A 19,804-nucleotide genomic window follows, 5' to 3' on the forward strand; every position below is an offset into this window, starting at 1 on the left:
GAGTCGACACGAGAAATAGGGTTTCCTTATCTCAATTATGTAAGTCACATCTCGTCTCTTCTCGAAGAATTTTTTTCCTCTAGTTTCGAAAAAGATGTCCTCGTCTCGTTTCATTTTGTAAATTCACATACAAAATTTATGACCTGATTTTTTAGATTTTCAAACTATGCTATACATAAGTGTCGGAAGTCTTACAGAACGGGTTTGTCCGTCCATTCGTCTGTCGTCAGTTGTCACAGTCAAAACAATAGGAGATATCGAGATGCGGATTTTGCAATCGATTCAGCACCGCAGAAGTAGGTCCTTGCTTCTCCATTAACCCTCTATTCAAAGCAGAAGTAATTAAAAATAATCATTTCGGGTTTCAATATTTATCGCCATAGAACAAAAATAGTAAAAGACAGCGAGGAACATTCTTCTGCAATCGATTCATGATCTCAGGAGTATATATATATAATCGCAACCTGCAACAGTCTATCGAAATCTGAAGTAGTTCAATCTATAGTATTTCAGGTTTCAATAATAATTTTCATAGAGCAAGAACTGGAAAAGATATTGAGAAGCACTTCTTTTGCAATCTATTCAGCGTCCCAAGAATAGATTCTATACCCTTCCTTAATCCTGTATTCAAACTGGAAATGATCCAAATTAACGATTTTTGGTTTCAACATTTCGCCACTGAACAAAAACAGTAAGGAATAGCGAGAAATGTTTTATATATATGGACTCAGGAACAGGTTCTTTCTTTGATATTATTCCTCTATTACATCCAGTAGAGTAACACTCAAACCATATTTATCATTGGAGTATATGGCGTAAGACTTGCGTCTCTTTATAAAAATGATAAATGTTCTATACTGTGTTCGTACAATCATTCTATCAACTTATGATTTTATGTTATGATTCATGTATCAATAAAACAAAATTTGAGAACTAAGACTGGGATAAACTAGAGGTGCCAGCCAGACTCGTGAAATTTATCGTCTCGTCTCGATTCTAGTCTCGAATATGAGACGAGAAAGGTCATATTTCTAATCTCGTCTCGAATTTATAAGATATTTCTCATCTCGGGAGCAACACTAGTCTAATACTATATATCCTAACAATAAATTACGCTTAATTAGCCGTGTAGGAAAGACGTAGAATTAAAGCAACACTAGGAAAAACTCTAGGAACTAATGAAAAAATATAAAATAAAAAAATTGCAGTAGCATTTGGCTGAAATATAAATTAGAAATGAACATCTGCGTGAATTCATGTTATTGTGCTTTTGTTATAATTATGAAGGTTAATTTCCTGGTTTTGCACAATTCCAATTGCTTGTTCCTTAAAGTCATTACGGTTTCACTAGTTAATAAAAGAATCATATGTGCTCATTTAAAACCTACTTAGGGAATCTGTAGGACAAACGTAATACTTAAATATGGATAATAATTATTATTATCAATCGCTAATCACTTCTCTATATATTAGCAGTTTTGCAACCGTTTCCTCGTATAAAAACTCTTAGGTATTATGTTTTAATGTTTTTTTTTTTATTTATTTTAAGAAAAAGACCTCTAGAAATAATACAAAAGGGAAAATGTGGCAACAACAGATCTGTCATCCTCACTGACTTACCTTCGACCAACCATAAATAAGCCCCCATACTGAGTTTGGTGACATCCTACACCACCCGCGGGGTGTCGGCATCGGACAGCAACTGTATACCAGGATAGCGGACGTACTATACTTATCCGAAAACAAGAAAACGCTACCTTACACTCTAATATACAGCACTTTTACTTCTCATTGAATTGGGCCACCATCTTGGCTTTCATGGTAGTTCGAGCCACTTCTAGTGGTCGGATTGTAATTCGGAGGTCACAGATGGATTTATTGACCCCGAAAATATAGGAAATGATATATCAAAAGAAAATATTTGTACCTATTTTCACAACCAAATTTATGCAGCATCCACTTTGGCCGCTAGATTGGATTTCAATCAGACGAGAGCCAAATTATATTTGGAAACATTCCAATTCATGTTCAGCAGGGTCTACTCTCTAAAAATACACGTTGCGCAAATGTTGCAAAAACTGTCGTTAAAATCGTTTTAGAGAGCGTTTTTCTGAAATGCTCACAAATACACTACCTACTTCCAAATTTTCGCCTGAATAACTTCTCAATCGCTTATGTTTAAAAAAAATACTGAATTTTTTTTTGTAGCCTAGTTCAAGATCTTAGAAATGGTGTAATGAAACGTCAAAATTTCATGGAGATATGATCATTTAAGTGGATCTATGTCTCTCAACATGGCAACCATTTTGATGACGTCACCACGGGGTTCATAACCTCTAAATGTCTCCTGGAGGTTTTCAATTCCTTCATATATAAATAACCACTGTACAAAATGATGCAATGGTATTTGGAAAGTGAAATATTTTGGTCATATCTGCATTAACTCCATCATATAGCATACGATCTCTTGCAACAAATGTTAAAAATTAATTCACTGTTTCCTTCGCTTGTATAGTTAGGTAAAAAGTAAATCACACTAAAAATAACCATAAAGAAACACTAATCTCTCTATTAACTTCGACATATAATTTGGCACCAGTCGACTACCTGTTGTTTCGTTACGGCTAACAATTCTGGTATATCTCCCTGAGCAATACTAAAATGTCTCTGGCTAATTACTTGGTGAAATATTTGGTGTATTAGCGATCTCTTTCCAATCTTAAAGAATACGCATCTAACTCAGTTACTTAGACGAGAAACTTGCTTGCAATAGAAATTCAAACTAAACAATAAGTACATCTTTTCTCTTTGGTATAGTTTTCAGGAAATGCATCATCATTTTTTTGCTGTTCTTTAAACATTTTGACGATCGTTTCGCTGTTCTTATTGTTACCCTCCTCAGGATCAGTATAAAGGTGGAAAACTGGGACTGGTATATGTATGTGGTCACTACCGTTTGGTGCCCTTTGATTGATTGGACCTGTAGGCAAATTTTACAGACTGGTATTTGATGCGTCATCTGATTGGCTTCCGGGATGCCTCTGAAAAGAGTGTTCTAGATAGAGTTCAGCTGATATCTCGATTCGCTATTGAAGTTGTTGGGATGTTTTTAATAGCTTCATTAATTATCCTTTAAGGGTAATCACTGCACTTATAGAGTACTTCCGTATTGTCAAATTGTATTTGGTAGCTTCGAAATGTGGTGAGGAACAAATGAAGATGTTTAAAAACGGATAGTAGAGAAGAGGACATTTCAAGTCAGCATCCGTCGTAGGAAGGCCAACTGGATTAAACACATCTTGCGAAGAAATTGTCTTCTTCATACCACCATAGAAGGAAAGATGGAAGGAAAGCGAAGAGTAGGAAGAACACAACTCTTGATTTGAAAAATGGAATATTGGGAGTTAAAAGAGGAAGCTAAAGATCGAAAAACGTGGAAGAAACATTTCCAGGCCCAAATCTGAAATTGAAAGAAAAAAAACCCTCTCATTAGTCCCAGGACCTGCCAAAAGGAATAATAATAATAATAATAATAATAATAATAATAATAACAACACTGTTGGATGGACTGTTCGACCACACTGAATCTTTCAATTTCACGCTTCTTTAAATCTGAAATGTGTTAATTTATCCTGGTTTGTGAGATTCTACCTGTTTAACCAATACACAACCGATTTTGTTAACTCCGGGCAACCTGTGAATTGTTCGATCTTTTGCTGTTCGCAGTTTGTTCTGTATTTTGCTGCTGGTTTTATGTTGTATTTCTTCAGTACTTTTACAATTCTGTTACTCGTCCCTTGAACATATAGTAAGATCGCTATTTTGGAATTTACTTAATCTTTTTCTAGTCCCAGGCTGCTGTTCTTATCCTGTGCTGATTTTTGACTATATTTGTTGATGATGATGTTGATTTGTTCTATTGACTTGTGTTGCACTATAACATTGTTTTACAGCGTTTGTTTGATGAGGCAAACTTCAGTATTGATGTGCCTTTCATCACAGATCCGAAGTGGTCTATGGATAAATGTTCAAAGAACGGCTTATTCATGACCCGGATGATGATGTGAACTGGGGTTGACATATAAATCTCTGTGCATTGGTTTCCTGTAAACCTATGTTCAAATTTGTCACCTTCTGACTTGTAAACTAAAACGTTCACGAACGGAAACGCTGACCTTTTTCTGCTTTTATGGTAAATTGGATGTTTTCACGTACTGAATTTCGGTATTTCAGGAACGCTGAGGAAAAATGAAATCTTGAAGTTTTACGTCCCACGGTTATGGCGGTTAGGCTAAAGGAGACGGTGATGACGAGGGATGAATGAAATGGTGGAATGAAGAAAGTGGTAGGAAACGGGAGAACCCCGAGAAAACCCTCGCACACGGTGTTTGTCCACCACAAAGTTCACTTGGCGGGAAGGAACGCTGAGGAGGCTAGCAATAAGACCATTTACGCGATTGTCGGTTTAGAATTAAAAATACACGACATACTACTTCAAAACTATAGACAGAAATGTTGAATTTGCGTCGTGAAATCTTAAAATAACGTATAATGAGTACCTCTCATGTGAGAACACTTTTTGGTAGCCTCCAAAACATCTGTTACTTGATACCTCTGTTATCTCCGGCATCTGAAAGTAGAAAACACACATTGATTACGAATATTAGTTACATGAAGCAAATATTTACAGTACAAACAACAATCTACATATGTACTCAGCACGGCAGCATGGTGGTTCACTGACAGAGCGCTCACCTGGTGCAAGAGGTCCCTGGTTTGATCCTTGGTCTTGAGAATTCATGATGGACAACACACTGTCCCTGAGTTCTCCTGTGTACTACTACACTTTAATTCCACTAATCGTTCACTTCCATTACGAAAATAAAATTGAGATACTTTCAACTCCAGCCATATTTAACAGTTTCTGAAAATCATCTTAACTATAAGTCAAAATCTCACCTTGTACCCCAAACTTTCATCCATGTTTAAGTCATTATCCTCACAATATTTCAACTCTCTCTGGAATCATCTTCAAGTGCAGACGTGATCTATTTTTTTAATACATTATTATATCATTCAAAACCCGTAAATAGAAAAATCGGCACCAAGTATTCTGTGGAACGCTTTTGTCAATTCTGTTCACCACTTCTGAGGCAACAGGTTTGTTTGCACATATAGATTTTCGGCTAGCATCACGTCTGCACTTGAAGATGTTTCCAAAGAGGACTGAAATATTGTAAGGATAATGACTTAAAACACAATTGGGAGTTAGGGCAACAAAGTAAGATTTTAATTTTAAACCCAAGGGCACAGCTTAGTAACCTTTTAGCCATAGTTCTTGTGCTGAAAATACCATCCTATTATTTCAAGTACTTCTGTTTTTACAGTGTTTCAAAATTGGTAAATTCTGTACTTTTGATGGCTGCATTCGAGATCCTCAAAATCCCTTTAACCAAAACATCAACCTGCCTTTATGTATGTTTCATGAAAGACCAATATCTCTGTTTTAAAGTAGTACACCTTGTCTCAAAAAGGTTGAGCGCATTCTTTATTGGTGTTTTGAGGCAAAAATTTTCTAAGTCCAGCTTCGGGTATCTTCGGGAAAAAGTAAGCCAGGTTCGAACCTCCAAGCCAGCCTTTGCAATCGGGAAAAAGTTTGCAGATGTGTTTTTCTTCTTTTAAATATAATAAGACTTGTTACCAAGTGTTTAAAAAAGCAACATTGATTGAAATACTTAATGATACAATATTTCGAAACCTTGCACATGCTTGTTTGTCATTTAGCTCTCTATACGTAATGGAGCATTTAAATACGTTAAAGAATCTTTCCATATGTAAAAGAATGCTCAAAGTTAAGAAATAGAACATAATTATCGCCTGAGTACTAAAATAAAAGTCAAAGTAGAACAGAAACAGCGTTTGTCATGGATATGAATGTCATAATTATCTTGAGATCCGTTATACATCGCTAGAAGCTTAGTTCTAGAAGTCCTTGTGTTAGCTCATTGGTAAGCTGTTGGATTTCAAATTATAAGGTTGTGAGTTCGAATCCCATCTGGATCAATACTTTTTTAAAATTATATTTTCCGCAATGCATGAAAAATTATATAAAATAATTATATTAAAATACATAAGTTGTTTATATATAACATAATAATTGCAGAACATAGTAATTATTATGTTTAAAATATAACATCTGAGATAATTTTCACAGTAGGTCGTTATTATATATGAGAATGTTAAATACACGTTAGGAAAATCGTTTAATAGCAATAAATAAGTTATGTAGTGTATTTATTTGCAGCTATTTGTCATACAGATTTAACTTCTCAATATTCTCATTACAGTATGTTATTTATATTCGTGAAATACAGTATATTCCTACGGATATAGAAAGTGTATAAACAGAGTATCCAAAGTCGTATCCTGCTTCAAGACACATAGCTTTTCCCGATCCCCTTAACGTCACGGGAAGAAACACAAATTCTCTTTAGAACGGAATGTCGTTACTTAGAGTCTCATTCGAATACGTTGAATATGCTTTTGTGTATTCATCTCTCTCTCTCTCTCTCTCTCTCTCTCTCTCTCTCTCTTTCGCTTTGTTTATGTGTGTGTGTGTGTTGCAGAATATCCCAAGTTGAATACAACATTTGCAAAGTATATGAGCATCATTGTCATCGAATACCAGAAATTGAAAGTCGTATTTCTTCAGGTTAGGTTTGCGTGTTCATGTTAGCTCACTGGTAGAGTACGGACTTGCCACTGAAGAGGTCTTGAGTTCAAAGCCTACAGCTAATTATCATTCTTTTGTTAGTAGGATTGCACAGAAATCGGATACAAGGAGTGGTTTACTTCTAGAAATATTTTCAGAAGCGTTTAGGTAGCCCTGAAAAGGGCTGTTTTCGGGAGTTAAGGCGGGGTCATTAATATTGTGTCCAAGACCCTTCTGAATTTATTACACGCTCCATTCTTCTGGGCATGGAATCTATTACATGGGTGACAAATCTATCTCCTTCCCCTACCTCCAGCCATGCTTCGGAAACAAGATGCCACAGGTCATCCTGAGTTCTTGGTGGATCTGCCTCAGGCCAACTTTCCCTTAGAGTACGCTTCACTTCTGCTCACATATTTTCCATGAGATTGAGGTCTGCTCCACGAGGCGGCCAGTCGATTAAATCAATCTCAGGGTGCCCTGCGAACCATTCCTGAACCACACGGGAATTATGTATTGGCGACTGGTATTGCTGGAACTGAATTACACCATCAGGCTGAAACAGATGGCACCTTGATATTACTGATAATGTCTAAGTACTGAGCATTGTCCAGATGTCCTTCAATTCTATGAAGCTGTCCTGCTCCGCGACTGGAAATCCAACCCCAACATAAAATAGATACATGGCCACTGCGATTGCAAGCAGCCACATATCCATGGTCATATCGGGTGCCTCTCGGACGATACACGAAACGGCGTCCCTCCTTTGATGTTGTGAATATGGATTCATCTGAGAAAACTACGTTTTCCCAATTGAGACCCACATTCGCCTGTGCAAACGCGAGACGGTAAATTTTGTGGTCGTCTGAGAGTTTTTCCTTCACGGCAGCAACACGGCCACGTAACCCAGCATGACGAAGCCTTCGCAGAGCTGTATGCTTACTACCAGGAAAGAGAGAAGCTTCCCTTATCTGTCTAGACGTCCTTAGTGGGTCTAACCGGGCTTCATTTACTAATCTCGCATCTTGGGCTTTGGTTGACACATGCGGACGACCAGGAGATCGTAAATTACCAGTCTGACCTGTAGCACCATATTTCCGAATTCATTGCCTTCCTGTAGAGGCCGGGACACCTACTCGCCTGCTAGCTGCAGTTGCAGAATAACCTTCCAACTCCCATAAAGTAATTACTGCTGTACGTCTATCCATAGTTACCAATGTTCTGAGCTGTGAGAAGAAAGCAATAGGTAAAAGCTAGTACCTGACGTGTGATTGGTTACTTGCACGACACGCCTATTGTGGGGAACAGCGTTGCCAGATCTAGCATAATGATGCTAGATCTAGCATAATTTGCATGTCTCTAGCACCTAGCATCTTGCTTTTAGCATCCTGCCCAAATCTAGCACAATTTCAGCAAGTTATCAAAAAGCCGTAAAACCTGGAGAAGTTGGTCGTGGGAAGAAAAAGAACGGCAGAAATGTATCCTCTTCCATTGATTCATACACTCGGTAAACCATACAGGCAGTCTTATTTTCCTAAGTAAGTTCGGAACGGCTTTGGGCTTTTTTTTTTTTTTTGTGGCTCCACCCAGGGTTTTCTAATCCTTTAACTCCGAGGCATGGGCGGAGCTATGGGGGCCATTCTCCCCCCAACTTTTTGACAACTTCACCATCTTTACTTCTGACTTCATGATCATATTTATTCCTGAAATGACAGCTCCGAGACCGACCAAAAATCTGCCCCTCCCCCAGCAGACGATTCCCAACTCCGCTTATGCTGCGAAGTAATTTTCTTTCAAAATATGTAAACAAAAACTTTGCATTCATTTATACGATATATACGCCATTGAGTTTGGCAACGACTGCAGTAATTTAGTTGAGTTAAAATTTTGGTGCGTGAAGTATTGAGTTCTATCCATGCATTCTTGCTCTCTGTGTATTTGAAGTTACGTTATCGTATCTCAACTTTGTTTTTTTTTTTTTTTTTAAACTCCTGAATTAGTAATTATGAGGATCTAGCATAATTTGACCGAATCTAGCATAAGTTCGATCAGGTTTTGGAATAATTCCGAGCTGTGAGTCTGGCAACGCTGGTGGCGAACGACTTGGTCAACGACTCGCGAAAGAAATCTGAAAATGGTGCGCCGTAATAATAATAATAAAAACAGTTTTTATAAAGGAATATTAATATATACGAAAAGCTGTTTAAAGAATGAATTGTTATACTGACTTTACACGTATAAAAACATATACCATATACCAAACAGATTGAGCGATATGATTATAGCTGTTTTGAGACGAACACTTTCGAAGTCCAACTTCGAGTGTCTTCGGAAAACAGTAAACTAAAGCTGCTGGTTCGAACCTCCAAAGCCAACCTTAGTAATCGGGAAAAGATGTACAGATATGTTTTTCCTTCTGTTAAATATAATAAGACATGTTGAAATGGTATAAAGTGTAGAAAAAAGTAACATTGATTGAAATACTTAATGATACAATATTTCGAGACTATGTATTCACACTCTCGTTTCGTCATTGTGATTTCCATACGGAAAAGAGCATTTACGTATGAGCTCAGTTATATTTCAGAAGCAGCTTCCGAAAAGCGGTCATATTAGCTCAGTGGTACACCACCGAGCGTTTAAATCGTGAGTTCGATACCCGTTCAGGTGAGATTCCTTTATGATATTCTACTTTCCTCAATGCATGAAAAGTATGTAAAATAGTTACATTACAATTCATCAGTTGTATATATATTTTCATATCATCAGTTGTATATATGAGTTGAATATATATATTCATATCATCAGTTGTATATATCAGTTGAATATATATATTCATGTCATTTCACAACATAAGTAATTCTTATCTTTAAAATATAACATCTGAGGTATTCACAGAACGTCGGTGTGTTATGTGTGAATATTGAATACAAATTTAAAAAATCGTGTAATAGCAATAAATAAGTTATGTAATGCATTTATTTGCAGCTACTTTCATCGCAGATAACTTCTCAATATTCGCATTACAGCATTTAGGTAGAGCATATCGAAAATCGGATCGTGGTTCAAGACAAAAAACTAGCTAGCCCCAAACTGTCACATAAGAAATTCACGAATCGCAAAAGTAAAGGGAAGAGATTGAGAGCGGTAATTCCTTAATCGCTCTCTCTCAACTCTCTCTTATCTGCATTTATACATATAAAAGTGTATGTATGTATGTTCCATCATAACTCATGTATCCCTAGAGCAGGGTTTCTCAACCTGGGAGTCGCGGCCCCTAGGGGATCGCGAAGATAGACGGAAGAGACAAATATAGTTAGAATCTAATACCAGAAATTATTTTTAAATATTATTTTTAATTTTGTTCTGATAAACATACTTTTATTTTTTATACACACTGTAAAGAACAATAAAAAATAAGTCTACTGGACATTTTCAAAGGGTGTAGAATTCGTGTTACTATTCGGTTCAAAGTCTCTTGTCGTCGCGAATTCTGTCGAGAAATTTGAAGCTTAAAATATACAAAACGATAATCATGCCTGTTGTTCTGTATGGTTGCGAAACATGGTCGCTTACTCTGAGGGAAGAACATAGACTGAAAGTATTTGAGAACAAGATCCTTAGACGAATATTCGGACCCAAGAGGAACGGGAATGGGGAATGGCGGAAACTTCATAACGAGGAACTACATAATTTATACGGTTACCCAACATTGTTAGGGTCGTCAAGTCTAGGAGGCTTAGGTGGGCAGGTCAGGTAGCTAGAATGGAAGAAAGTAGAAACGCTTTGAAAGTCTTGACTGGAAGACCGAACGGAAAACGACCATTAGGAAGACCTAGGGGCAGATGGGAGGACAATATTAAGATGGATCTCGCTGAGATAAGAATACAAAGTAGAAACTGGATCCAATTGGCTAAGGATAGAAGTCAGTGTAGAGCTTTTGTGAACGCGGCATTGAACCTCCGGGTTCCATAGGCTATAGAGTTAGTTAGTTAGTAGAGTTGTTTAAAAATGAATTTAAATCAAAGAGGTATGATATAAAACTAATGAGAACTGTATATAGAAATACTAGAAAAATACACATGAAACAAAACCTGCACATTGAAATACAATTAAAATTAAAACCTAATGAGATACCTAAGCATGGTGTAATTTCACTAGTGCAGCAATGCCCGGTTCAATCTTCATGACGAATATTATCAAGCCGTTTTCAACTGATAAGCGATTTCTTATCTTTGTTTTAATGTTTACCATAAAAAAAAAAACACTTTCGCACAAGTATGATATAGCAAATGGAATTATTACTTTTAAAGCAGCAATTACCAGACCAAGATATTCTTCTCTCCTCATCAGGCAGAACTTGTCCAAGTCTTCGTTACAGAAAACCAGTTGCAAAGACTTGTCGCATGATCATTCTATTATTTGGTCAAGAAGTTGTGGGCTTAGATCGGATACGTTAATGGCCTCTTCAATGAAGGAGTTTAACATCCATCTTGAACCAGCACCTTCGTCGTTGGGAATATAGATATTACAGTTACTGTATCCACTGTCAGTGCCGGGCGCCGAAAAGAGGGGCCACACATTTCGGAGGAAGTGTGTTACTCAAGTTAGGAAAGTGCATGTGCACATGTGTAAAATAGAAGGAAAAACGTAATAAAATGTGCTCAAAATTAAGGAAAGGTAGGGTTTATTTTGAAAATGTTATTGAGCTTCGTGCCAACCATGGTGGCGCTTCGTAGCTAGTCTGTCGACGTCACTCATATATACGGTGACATCGTACTATACTCTCGCCCCAGGCAATGATTTTCCATGGCACTGTTCACTATAAACAAAAAAAAAAAATGGATTCTACTATTATAGAAATAGGTATGTTAAAAATCCCACACAAGCTTATTATAAAACAAATTATAAAAGGGTCGCTGGCAAGAGCGTGTGATAAAAGGGGATCGTGATAGGAATTAGATTGAGAACCACTGGCCTAGAGTAATTTTAACCACATTTCTTATAGTTTCAAAAAGAGTGCTGTCGGGTTACCTATGGTGAATGGGAGGGGGATACATATTAAAGATTGCTAGAAAATGATCGATATTAGATTCATAGTTTTCGGGGTCGCTTAGATAAATAATGAGACCTTCAATTTCGCTTAACTCCGATTAAGCTCTCATTAGTAGGGATGGGCACGAACGACTTTTCTTTGAAACTCGACTCGACTCGAAACAGACATCTTTGAGGTCTACTCTTGGACTCGGCGCGAAAAATATCTTCCAACTCGACTCGGAGTCAAGTCGAACCAAAACGAGCCAAATCCTGTGTGTAGTCCTACCTAGACAATACATAGACAATAATTATTCTATCATCAATTATACTACTGTTACTACAAATAATAATAATAATAATAATAATAATAATAATAATAATAATAATAATAATAATAATAATAATTATTATTATTATTATTATTATTATTATTATTATGACAACACCGTGTACAAACATGAACGATAGATGGTTAGTAAAGGAATACTAAAAGCTAGTTGACTGCCGACGTCGGTAGTCATGAAGTTTACAAGGCAAGGACATCGTTCATTACCCTAAGCTGTAAGCGTCGGTGGACTACAGATGGTCAACTATTAACCTCTCGCCAGAAATTGGTGGCCCCGCAGCGACGATCCGTGATGGACCAAGTTCCATATTGAAAACTTTACTACCAGCGGCAGAGACGCGATGAAACGCCAACGAACCACAAAATTACTCTCCCAAAATATGTTAAAATGCCTATATGTGTGATTTGTTTATATTTAGGTGAAACAAAAAAACACAAAACAAATACCCCGGGGTGGACGCGAACTATCAATATTACGATTACTAGGCACGTGTTCTTCTGACTTCCCCACGGAAACGATCATAAAAAGCTTGGTTGTTGAAGGATAAATCATTTACGTCTTAATTTAGCCAATCAGACAAACCCCTACATCTCGAGTTCTAGGAGGTCATACCGTGAACCGTTTCAGATTTATTGCTTTCTGGTGGAGTACTATCCATGCGCAAAATTTGAGCATAATAGCCGACATGCATCTTCGGTGCCTCTTATCTTTAGTACAATTTTAACCAGAGATGGTGTGGGTCAATGAAAATTTGATCCACGACCCACCATGACCCACTATGACCCACCACCCAAATGACCCATTTGCCCACTCTGACCCATCAACCATCGTGATCCACTGTGACCCACCACCAACTATGAACCACTCTGAACCATTGCGACCAACTCCGACCCACCAAAACCCATCGACATCAACTCTGACCGATGACCCACGTCCTCCTCTCCATTGACTAAAGAGATTACACTTGTAATAAAACAAGACTGTGAAATTATCACTTATCGGAGTTTGAATTTCTACCATCATTGGCTCAAGCACCTCTTTGTTACAATACTGGTGGGTCTGACCTTTACGATATATAATGGCAAAGTGTTTCTCATCTTCCGAATTAAAATGAATTTAAATTTACCATATGTAATTATTTCTTCGTTGCCTTACAGACACATTTCAGTAGAAAATAGGGTGAAATTTAAAAGTTTCGAATCAAGGAAAAGTAGACCAACGTAAAAAAAAAAAAAAAAAAAAAAAGAGAGAGAGAGAGAGAGAGAGAGAGAAACTAATTTTCTATATAATTAAGCATGCCGTACTAATTGGAAATGCCCATGTAATTAAGTTTAGAATACAAATTTTATGGCCATTTTTCTCTAACTTTATGGCTTGATTGCCTTATGCTCGGAACGCTCCATATATTAAACACCAGCTTCACCAATTATAAATAGAAAGCAGTGGGTATAAAATTCAAAAAGAACTTTAGTTTGCATTACTCAATTTTTTTCTCAACTAATATCAATCGTTTTCGATTATTTTTACAAATCAACCCACTACCAATTTCCAATATATAGAAAATGCACCCCCGTCCCCCCGCTCATAAAAGACAATTTAAAAAAATGCCAGGGCATATTCTCTTTATTTTTAATAAAGAGTTATATGCTGAATTTCAGCTCTCAGTTGAACGGCTTGTGAGATACTAAATTTTTCGCAAAAATTCGGACTTCTACTCCCCCTAAGGATATGTATTATAATGAAAGTGACACGCGTATGACAACTTCCCAGTTGGGATTGGAGCCTGATTATATACCAAACGTCAATTCATTTGACTTTGCAATTTGACCGTGATGATTACGCAGACATAGTTACTTTCAATTTTTTATGATACATATCCTTATTTCATATGTTACAGATGATTCAAAAATATTTTTTCAAGCAGTTAGCTCCTCTAGAATCTCACAGGCTGCATCCCAAAATCCAACTCCTACTATCCTATGACAATCCAAAAGTGACTGAACTTTTTTTATTAGGAACAAATGACAAAAGAAAAATGGAGATCTTGAAAATAAAATGTAGAAAAGCTCGGTGCCCCCAATAACTCCATATTTCTCCGCCTCTTCATTCCGAACTTAAAAATAAAACTTAATTCGAATATGGTTAATTAGTGAATTTATTACAGTTAAATTCCACTCACTACATGCTACAGCTACAACTATGTAAGAAAAAATAACAACTGTGAAACATGTTCTGAATTACTATTACATTTCTTACGCTATTATTAAACATATTAGAATAGTAAAAGAGGATTGTTCGTGAAATAGTATATTTGCTCATGATTTTTAACTTTTTCATAGGGAAAAAATTAAAATATTATTCAAGTTTTAAAATTTGCACTCTGCAAATATGTTGCCCTCTAGGCAATGGAACTAATGTGGACTAATGGGAAATGCTGCACTGTTAGCGGCGCTGAAAACTTATGATTCGATTCTAATATCGGTTGATTTCGATATCTTTATGTCGCTACGTAACCACCCTGGGTGCTAATGGGAGCTTAATTGGACTTGAATTGAAAGTAGAGCTATTCACCTAAGCGACCACGAAACTATGGATTCAATAATAATATCGACCCGTTTCTAGCATTTTTGATATGTATCCCGACAGTACTCTTTTTCCAGACTGTAAGAAATATAGTTAAAATTGCTCTAGATATATCAGAATTATGTTGAAACACACACATAAATCCACTTTTATATTCTGTATAAATAGAGAGAGAGTGAGCGAGCGAGCGAGCGAGAGAGGGCGACTCAAGGCATCACAACTTCCACATTGCAAAAGCATATATCAGGAATTGAATTGAAAATCTATGTAAAGACTTTCTGCTGTGGCATGCTTCATAAGGACAATTCCAGTCTGCTCACGTGACCTTTGGGGTTCATGAATTTTTTTGCGAGCGTTCCGACTTTGGATTCTCTGTTTATACCCTCTGTTTATGCATCGAATAACTTTTCAAGAACATAAATGACATTCTATATTATGAATGTTGAGAATTACTCTCTATATGACAAATAGCTGCAAATAAATACACTACATGATTTATTTATTGCTATTGAACGAGTTTCTTAACTTGTATTTACATCCTCATATATAATACCGACCTACTGTGAAAATTATCTCAGATGTTATATTTTAAACATAATAATTACTATGTTCTGCAATTGTTATGTTATATATAAACAACTTATGTATTTTAATATAATTATTTTATATAATTTTTCATGCATTGAGGAAAATATAATTTAAAAAAAAGTATTGACCCAGATGGGATTCGAACTCACAACCTTATAGTTTGAAATCCAACAGCTTACCAATGAGCTAACACAAGGACTTCTAGAACTAAGCTTCTAGCGATGTATAACGGATCTCAAGATAATTATGACATTCATATCCATGACAAACGCTGTTTCTGTTCTACTTTGACTTTTATTTTAGTACTCAGGCGATAATTATGTTCTATTTCTTAACTTTGAGCATTCTTTTACATATGGAAAGATTCTTTAACGTATTTAAATGCTCCATTACGTATAGAGAGCTAAATGACAAACAAGCATGTGCAAGGTTTCGAAATATTGTATCATTAAGTATTTCAATCAATGTTGCTTTTTTAAACACTTGGTAACAAGTCTTATTATATTTAAAAGAAGAAAAACACATCTGCAAACTTTTTCCCGATTGCAAAGGCTGGCTTGGAGGTTCGAACCTGGCTTACTTTTTCCCGAAGATACCCGAAGCTGGACTTAGAAAATTTTTGCCTCAAAACACCAATAAAGAATGCGCTCAACCTTTTTGAGACAAGGTGTACAAACCGCAACTTTATATCTCTGGTAGTACCTGTGCATCAGCCTGTTTACCTATACTATTGCAAACCAGAGTTGTGTAAAACCGAAGGATTAAAAAAAAAAAAAAAAAAAAAAAGTCAAGCCCAGTGGGATTTATTGGGCAATATTGGGTTTTCATAAATTTTGTACGTATATTTAAAGCCACATTCCTACTTAAAATACCATTTAAGCATTCATGTTCTACTATGGAATTCCCTTGTAAGGCCATGGTAACACACGTCTGGCACCTATATTATAAGAATATATATGTAATATATTCTATAAAATATAGGACTAGAATCCCCTTATTACACTCAAAATTCAAATTTGTGAGCCAGACTGAATATTCTCTTAGTTTCCCTCAAAACACACCAGGCAAATACTGGGATAATGCCTTAAATTCAGGAGCCAGAAATGTAAAAAACCTCTATTGAATGGATATTATTTTTGAAATGTTACTATCCCAGTATTCGCCTGGCGTGTTTTGAGAAAATTAAAGGAATCTTCAGTCAAGACGTCTGGCTCAGGGATTTGAATTCTGAATGTAAACTGAAATACTGAAAATTGATTTTTTTTCTTTCCATTTCTACTTTACTTTCTTCGAATAGATTTTACGATTAAAAGACCTTTGTAACATACGACAATTGTACTATATGTCACACACTCCACCAAACACAGAAGAAAGATTCGAGAGTTTCACGATCTGATTGCAATTAGTATTGAGAAAATAGAGGTATATCTTTCGTAATTTTTTTTTTTAAGTGAAGCGTTCTCGATTTGTAATTAACTGACACACAGAGAAATATATTTTATTATTTCTTTACACTAATACGCAAGTATGTACTACAAAAACAAAGGGAATGTAGAATTTTTACTTCAGACTAGCTGAAATGTCTGTTCTTTACATAGAGAGAATTAGGTTCAAAGAAAATGTCTGAGCCTCCTCTCCTCTGTTGGATACGCAAATCAATGATACCGTAATAATAATAATAATAAACTAAGGTATTTTATTATCGACATGAACTTTGAATACCTTTCTCCCTTAGGATACGACTTTAAGTAAAAGTTACATGATAAAACCCCAATTTGAGATAGCCACTATGTTCAAAAACTCATTTCAAACTGTTCAGCCATTTCCCCGTGACGCGAAAATGAAAATGAAAAAAAAAAAAAAAAAAAAAAAAAAACTCTTCTTCTTCCCTTAAAATGGAAATGTTCAAAAACAGTGAGTGAAGTGTCCTCTTATTTTTAATGAGTTTATATAACGAATTTCATCTTCTTAACTTGGCGAACTCATGAAATATTGTAATTTTGTCTGAAATTTTCGACCTCTTCTACTTCAACTAGAATGAACCGTTTAACCCTTTAGATCTTGGCTTTTTGGACTATTTTTTAGACTTTCAGTTAAGCAGCTACTGCATCGTCACTATTTATGCTAGGATCATGGTTCATACCTCATTCTCTTCAGAATAGAGCTGGCTTTCAAATGGTACCACTTGCATGCCCATACCATATACCAGGAGAGGGAAAATTGATGTCGAAGGGAAAATTTTGAGGGGGAAATATTTTTTGTCCAACTTTGGGCCCCCCTGGCCCTCCCCTTTGTGAACGTAGAGACCTCTAAAAAATCTGATAAATAGTACTTGGTAAACTAAATGCGTGTACCAAATTTCAAGTTTCTATCTTGAATAGTAAGGGCGGGAGAAATTTTATCAAAAATTCCCACAATTCCCCAAATTACCACAAAACACTATGATCTCAGGGAAAATATTTCCTGACACATCCCTAATTACCCTAGGGACATGTGTAGCACATATTCTCTTCTGAATAGAACTGCCTTTCAGGCGGTACCATTCACATGTCTCCATCATGTATCTAAGGCGGGAAATTTCAGAAAAAAAGGATTTTTTTGGTCTAAATTTCTTTTTTTTTTCAACTTTTAGCCCCTCTGGATCCCCCTGTTTTAACGCAGAAATCTGAAAAAAAAATCTGTTAAATGCTACTCGGTGAACTGAATGTTTGTGCACAATTTCAATCTTCTAGGTGCAAAAATAAGCCCGCCAAAAAAAAAAAAAAAATCAGAAAATTCCCCATGTTACCCTATACAGAAATATATTTTGAAAAAAATTTACTGAGACGTCCCTAATTACCCTAGAATAATAATTCGACCGTCATTCTCTTCAGAATGGAACGGCCTTTCAGACAGTATGACTCACGTGTCTCTATCATGTATGTGAGGCGGGAAAATCATGAAAAACGGGATTTTTGTCTAAAAATCCCTTTTTTCAATTTTTTCCCCTTCTGGACCCCCCTTGTTTTAATGCAGAGATCTGAAAAAAATCTGAGAAATACTACTAGGTGGGCTGAATATGTATGCACAGTTTCAATCTTCTAGGTACAAAAGTAAGCCCACCAAAAAAAAAAAAAAAATATATATATATATATATACCCACCATGTCCCATTTTTCCCTATATAGAAGTATATTTTTCAAAAAATCCCTGAGACGTCCCTAATTACCCTAGGATAATGATTCGACCGTCATTCTCTTCAGAATGGAACTGCCTTTCAGACGGTATGACTCACGTGTCCCCATCATGTATGTGAGGCGGAAAAATCCTGAAAAACGGGAGTTTTTGGGTAAAAATATCCCTTTTTTCAACCCTTTGCCCCTCTGGTCCCCCCCTGTTTTAGCACTGACATCAGAACAAAAAATCTGGTAAATACTACTCGGTGGACTGAATATTTGTGCAAAATTTCAATCTTCTACGTGAAAAAATAAGCCCGTCAAAAAATAATGAACATAGGCTTCATAAGGGAAAATTTCTATTTCAAAATTATGACGTCATCACCTCCTATGTCTGGACGCAGGACGGTCTGAAACCATACGTAATGTCTTCTACAATGTATCTGGACTTGAAAAAAAAAAAAAAAAAAAAAAAAAAAAAAAAAAAAAAAAAAAAAAAACGGACGAAAAAGCTCAAATAGAAGAGAAATAACGCAATGTACGATGAAAAATGCGTATCGTACAAAATGTACGATAAGATCCCCAAAGGGTTAATCAAAGTAACATAATAATAATAAATAAATAAATTAAAAAAAAACAACTCAAAGTAGATACTATGTTCCAAACTCACTTCAAACTATTCAACAGTTTTACGTGATGCGATCACAACAGGGATCATCGCTTTCAATGGAGAAAGGATTTCCACTTTCCTCTTAAAATGAAAATGTTCAAAAATGCTTGAACATGTGCCCACTTATTTTTTATAAGAAGTTTATGTGTACCGAGTTACATCTTCCTAACTTGGTGGGCTTTGATATACTATATTTTTTTACATAAATTTTGAATCTTCTTAGGATACGCCCTTGAATAAACTAACATAAAAAAAAGTGCTCAAGGTATGCATTAATAATGTTCAAAAATTCATTTCGATTTATTTAACAGTTTTGCGTTTAGAAACAGGCATCATCGCTTTTAATGTAAAGAAAGAAATCATAGAGAATGTCCTACTTCCTCCCTTAAAATGAGAATTCTCCAAAACCATGGAGCAAGGTTTCACTTACTTTTAAATAAGGAGTTTTATATACTAAGTTTCATCTTCCTAACTTGGCAGTATCGTGAAATACTCAATTTTTCGCTTAGATTTTGACCCTCCACTCTCCCCCTTAGAATACGCATTTTAATCAAAAGTAATACGATTAAAAACCCAGTTCGAGATAGGTGATAATTATATCCAAAACTTCATTCCAAATGATTTAACCGTTTTCCTCTGATGCGATTACAAACAAGATCCTTTTCACTTTTTATATAAATAGACTAGCTTTAGGCTAGCTGGGAGCTCTGCTT

At 36.0% G+C, this 19,804-nt stretch overlaps 1 protein-coding gene across 2 annotated transcripts in view; it reads right to left on the reverse strand.

The window, feature by feature from the left end:
* LOC145693561 (S-formylglutathione hydrolase) overlaps window positions 1-19,804 on the reverse strand; it is a 56,781-nt gene that overhangs the window by 24,542 nt on the left and 12,435 nt on the right. For both annotated transcript variants that reach the window (XM_081769652.1, XM_081769651.1), the window contains one exon: window positions 4,560-4,630. In XM_081769652.1, the coding sequence (XP_081625778.1) occupies window positions 4,560-4,630 (71 nt within the window). The remainder of the gene's footprint in view (window positions 1-4,559; window positions 4,631-19,804) is intronic.

Source organism: Thermobia domestica, chromosome 8, assembly GCF_964235325.1.
Source record: "Thermobia domestica chromosome 8, izTheDome1.hap1.1, whole genome shotgun sequence".
Classification (NCBI taxonomy): domain Eukaryota; kingdom Metazoa; phylum Arthropoda; class Insecta; order Zygentoma; family Lepismatidae; genus Thermobia; species Thermobia domestica.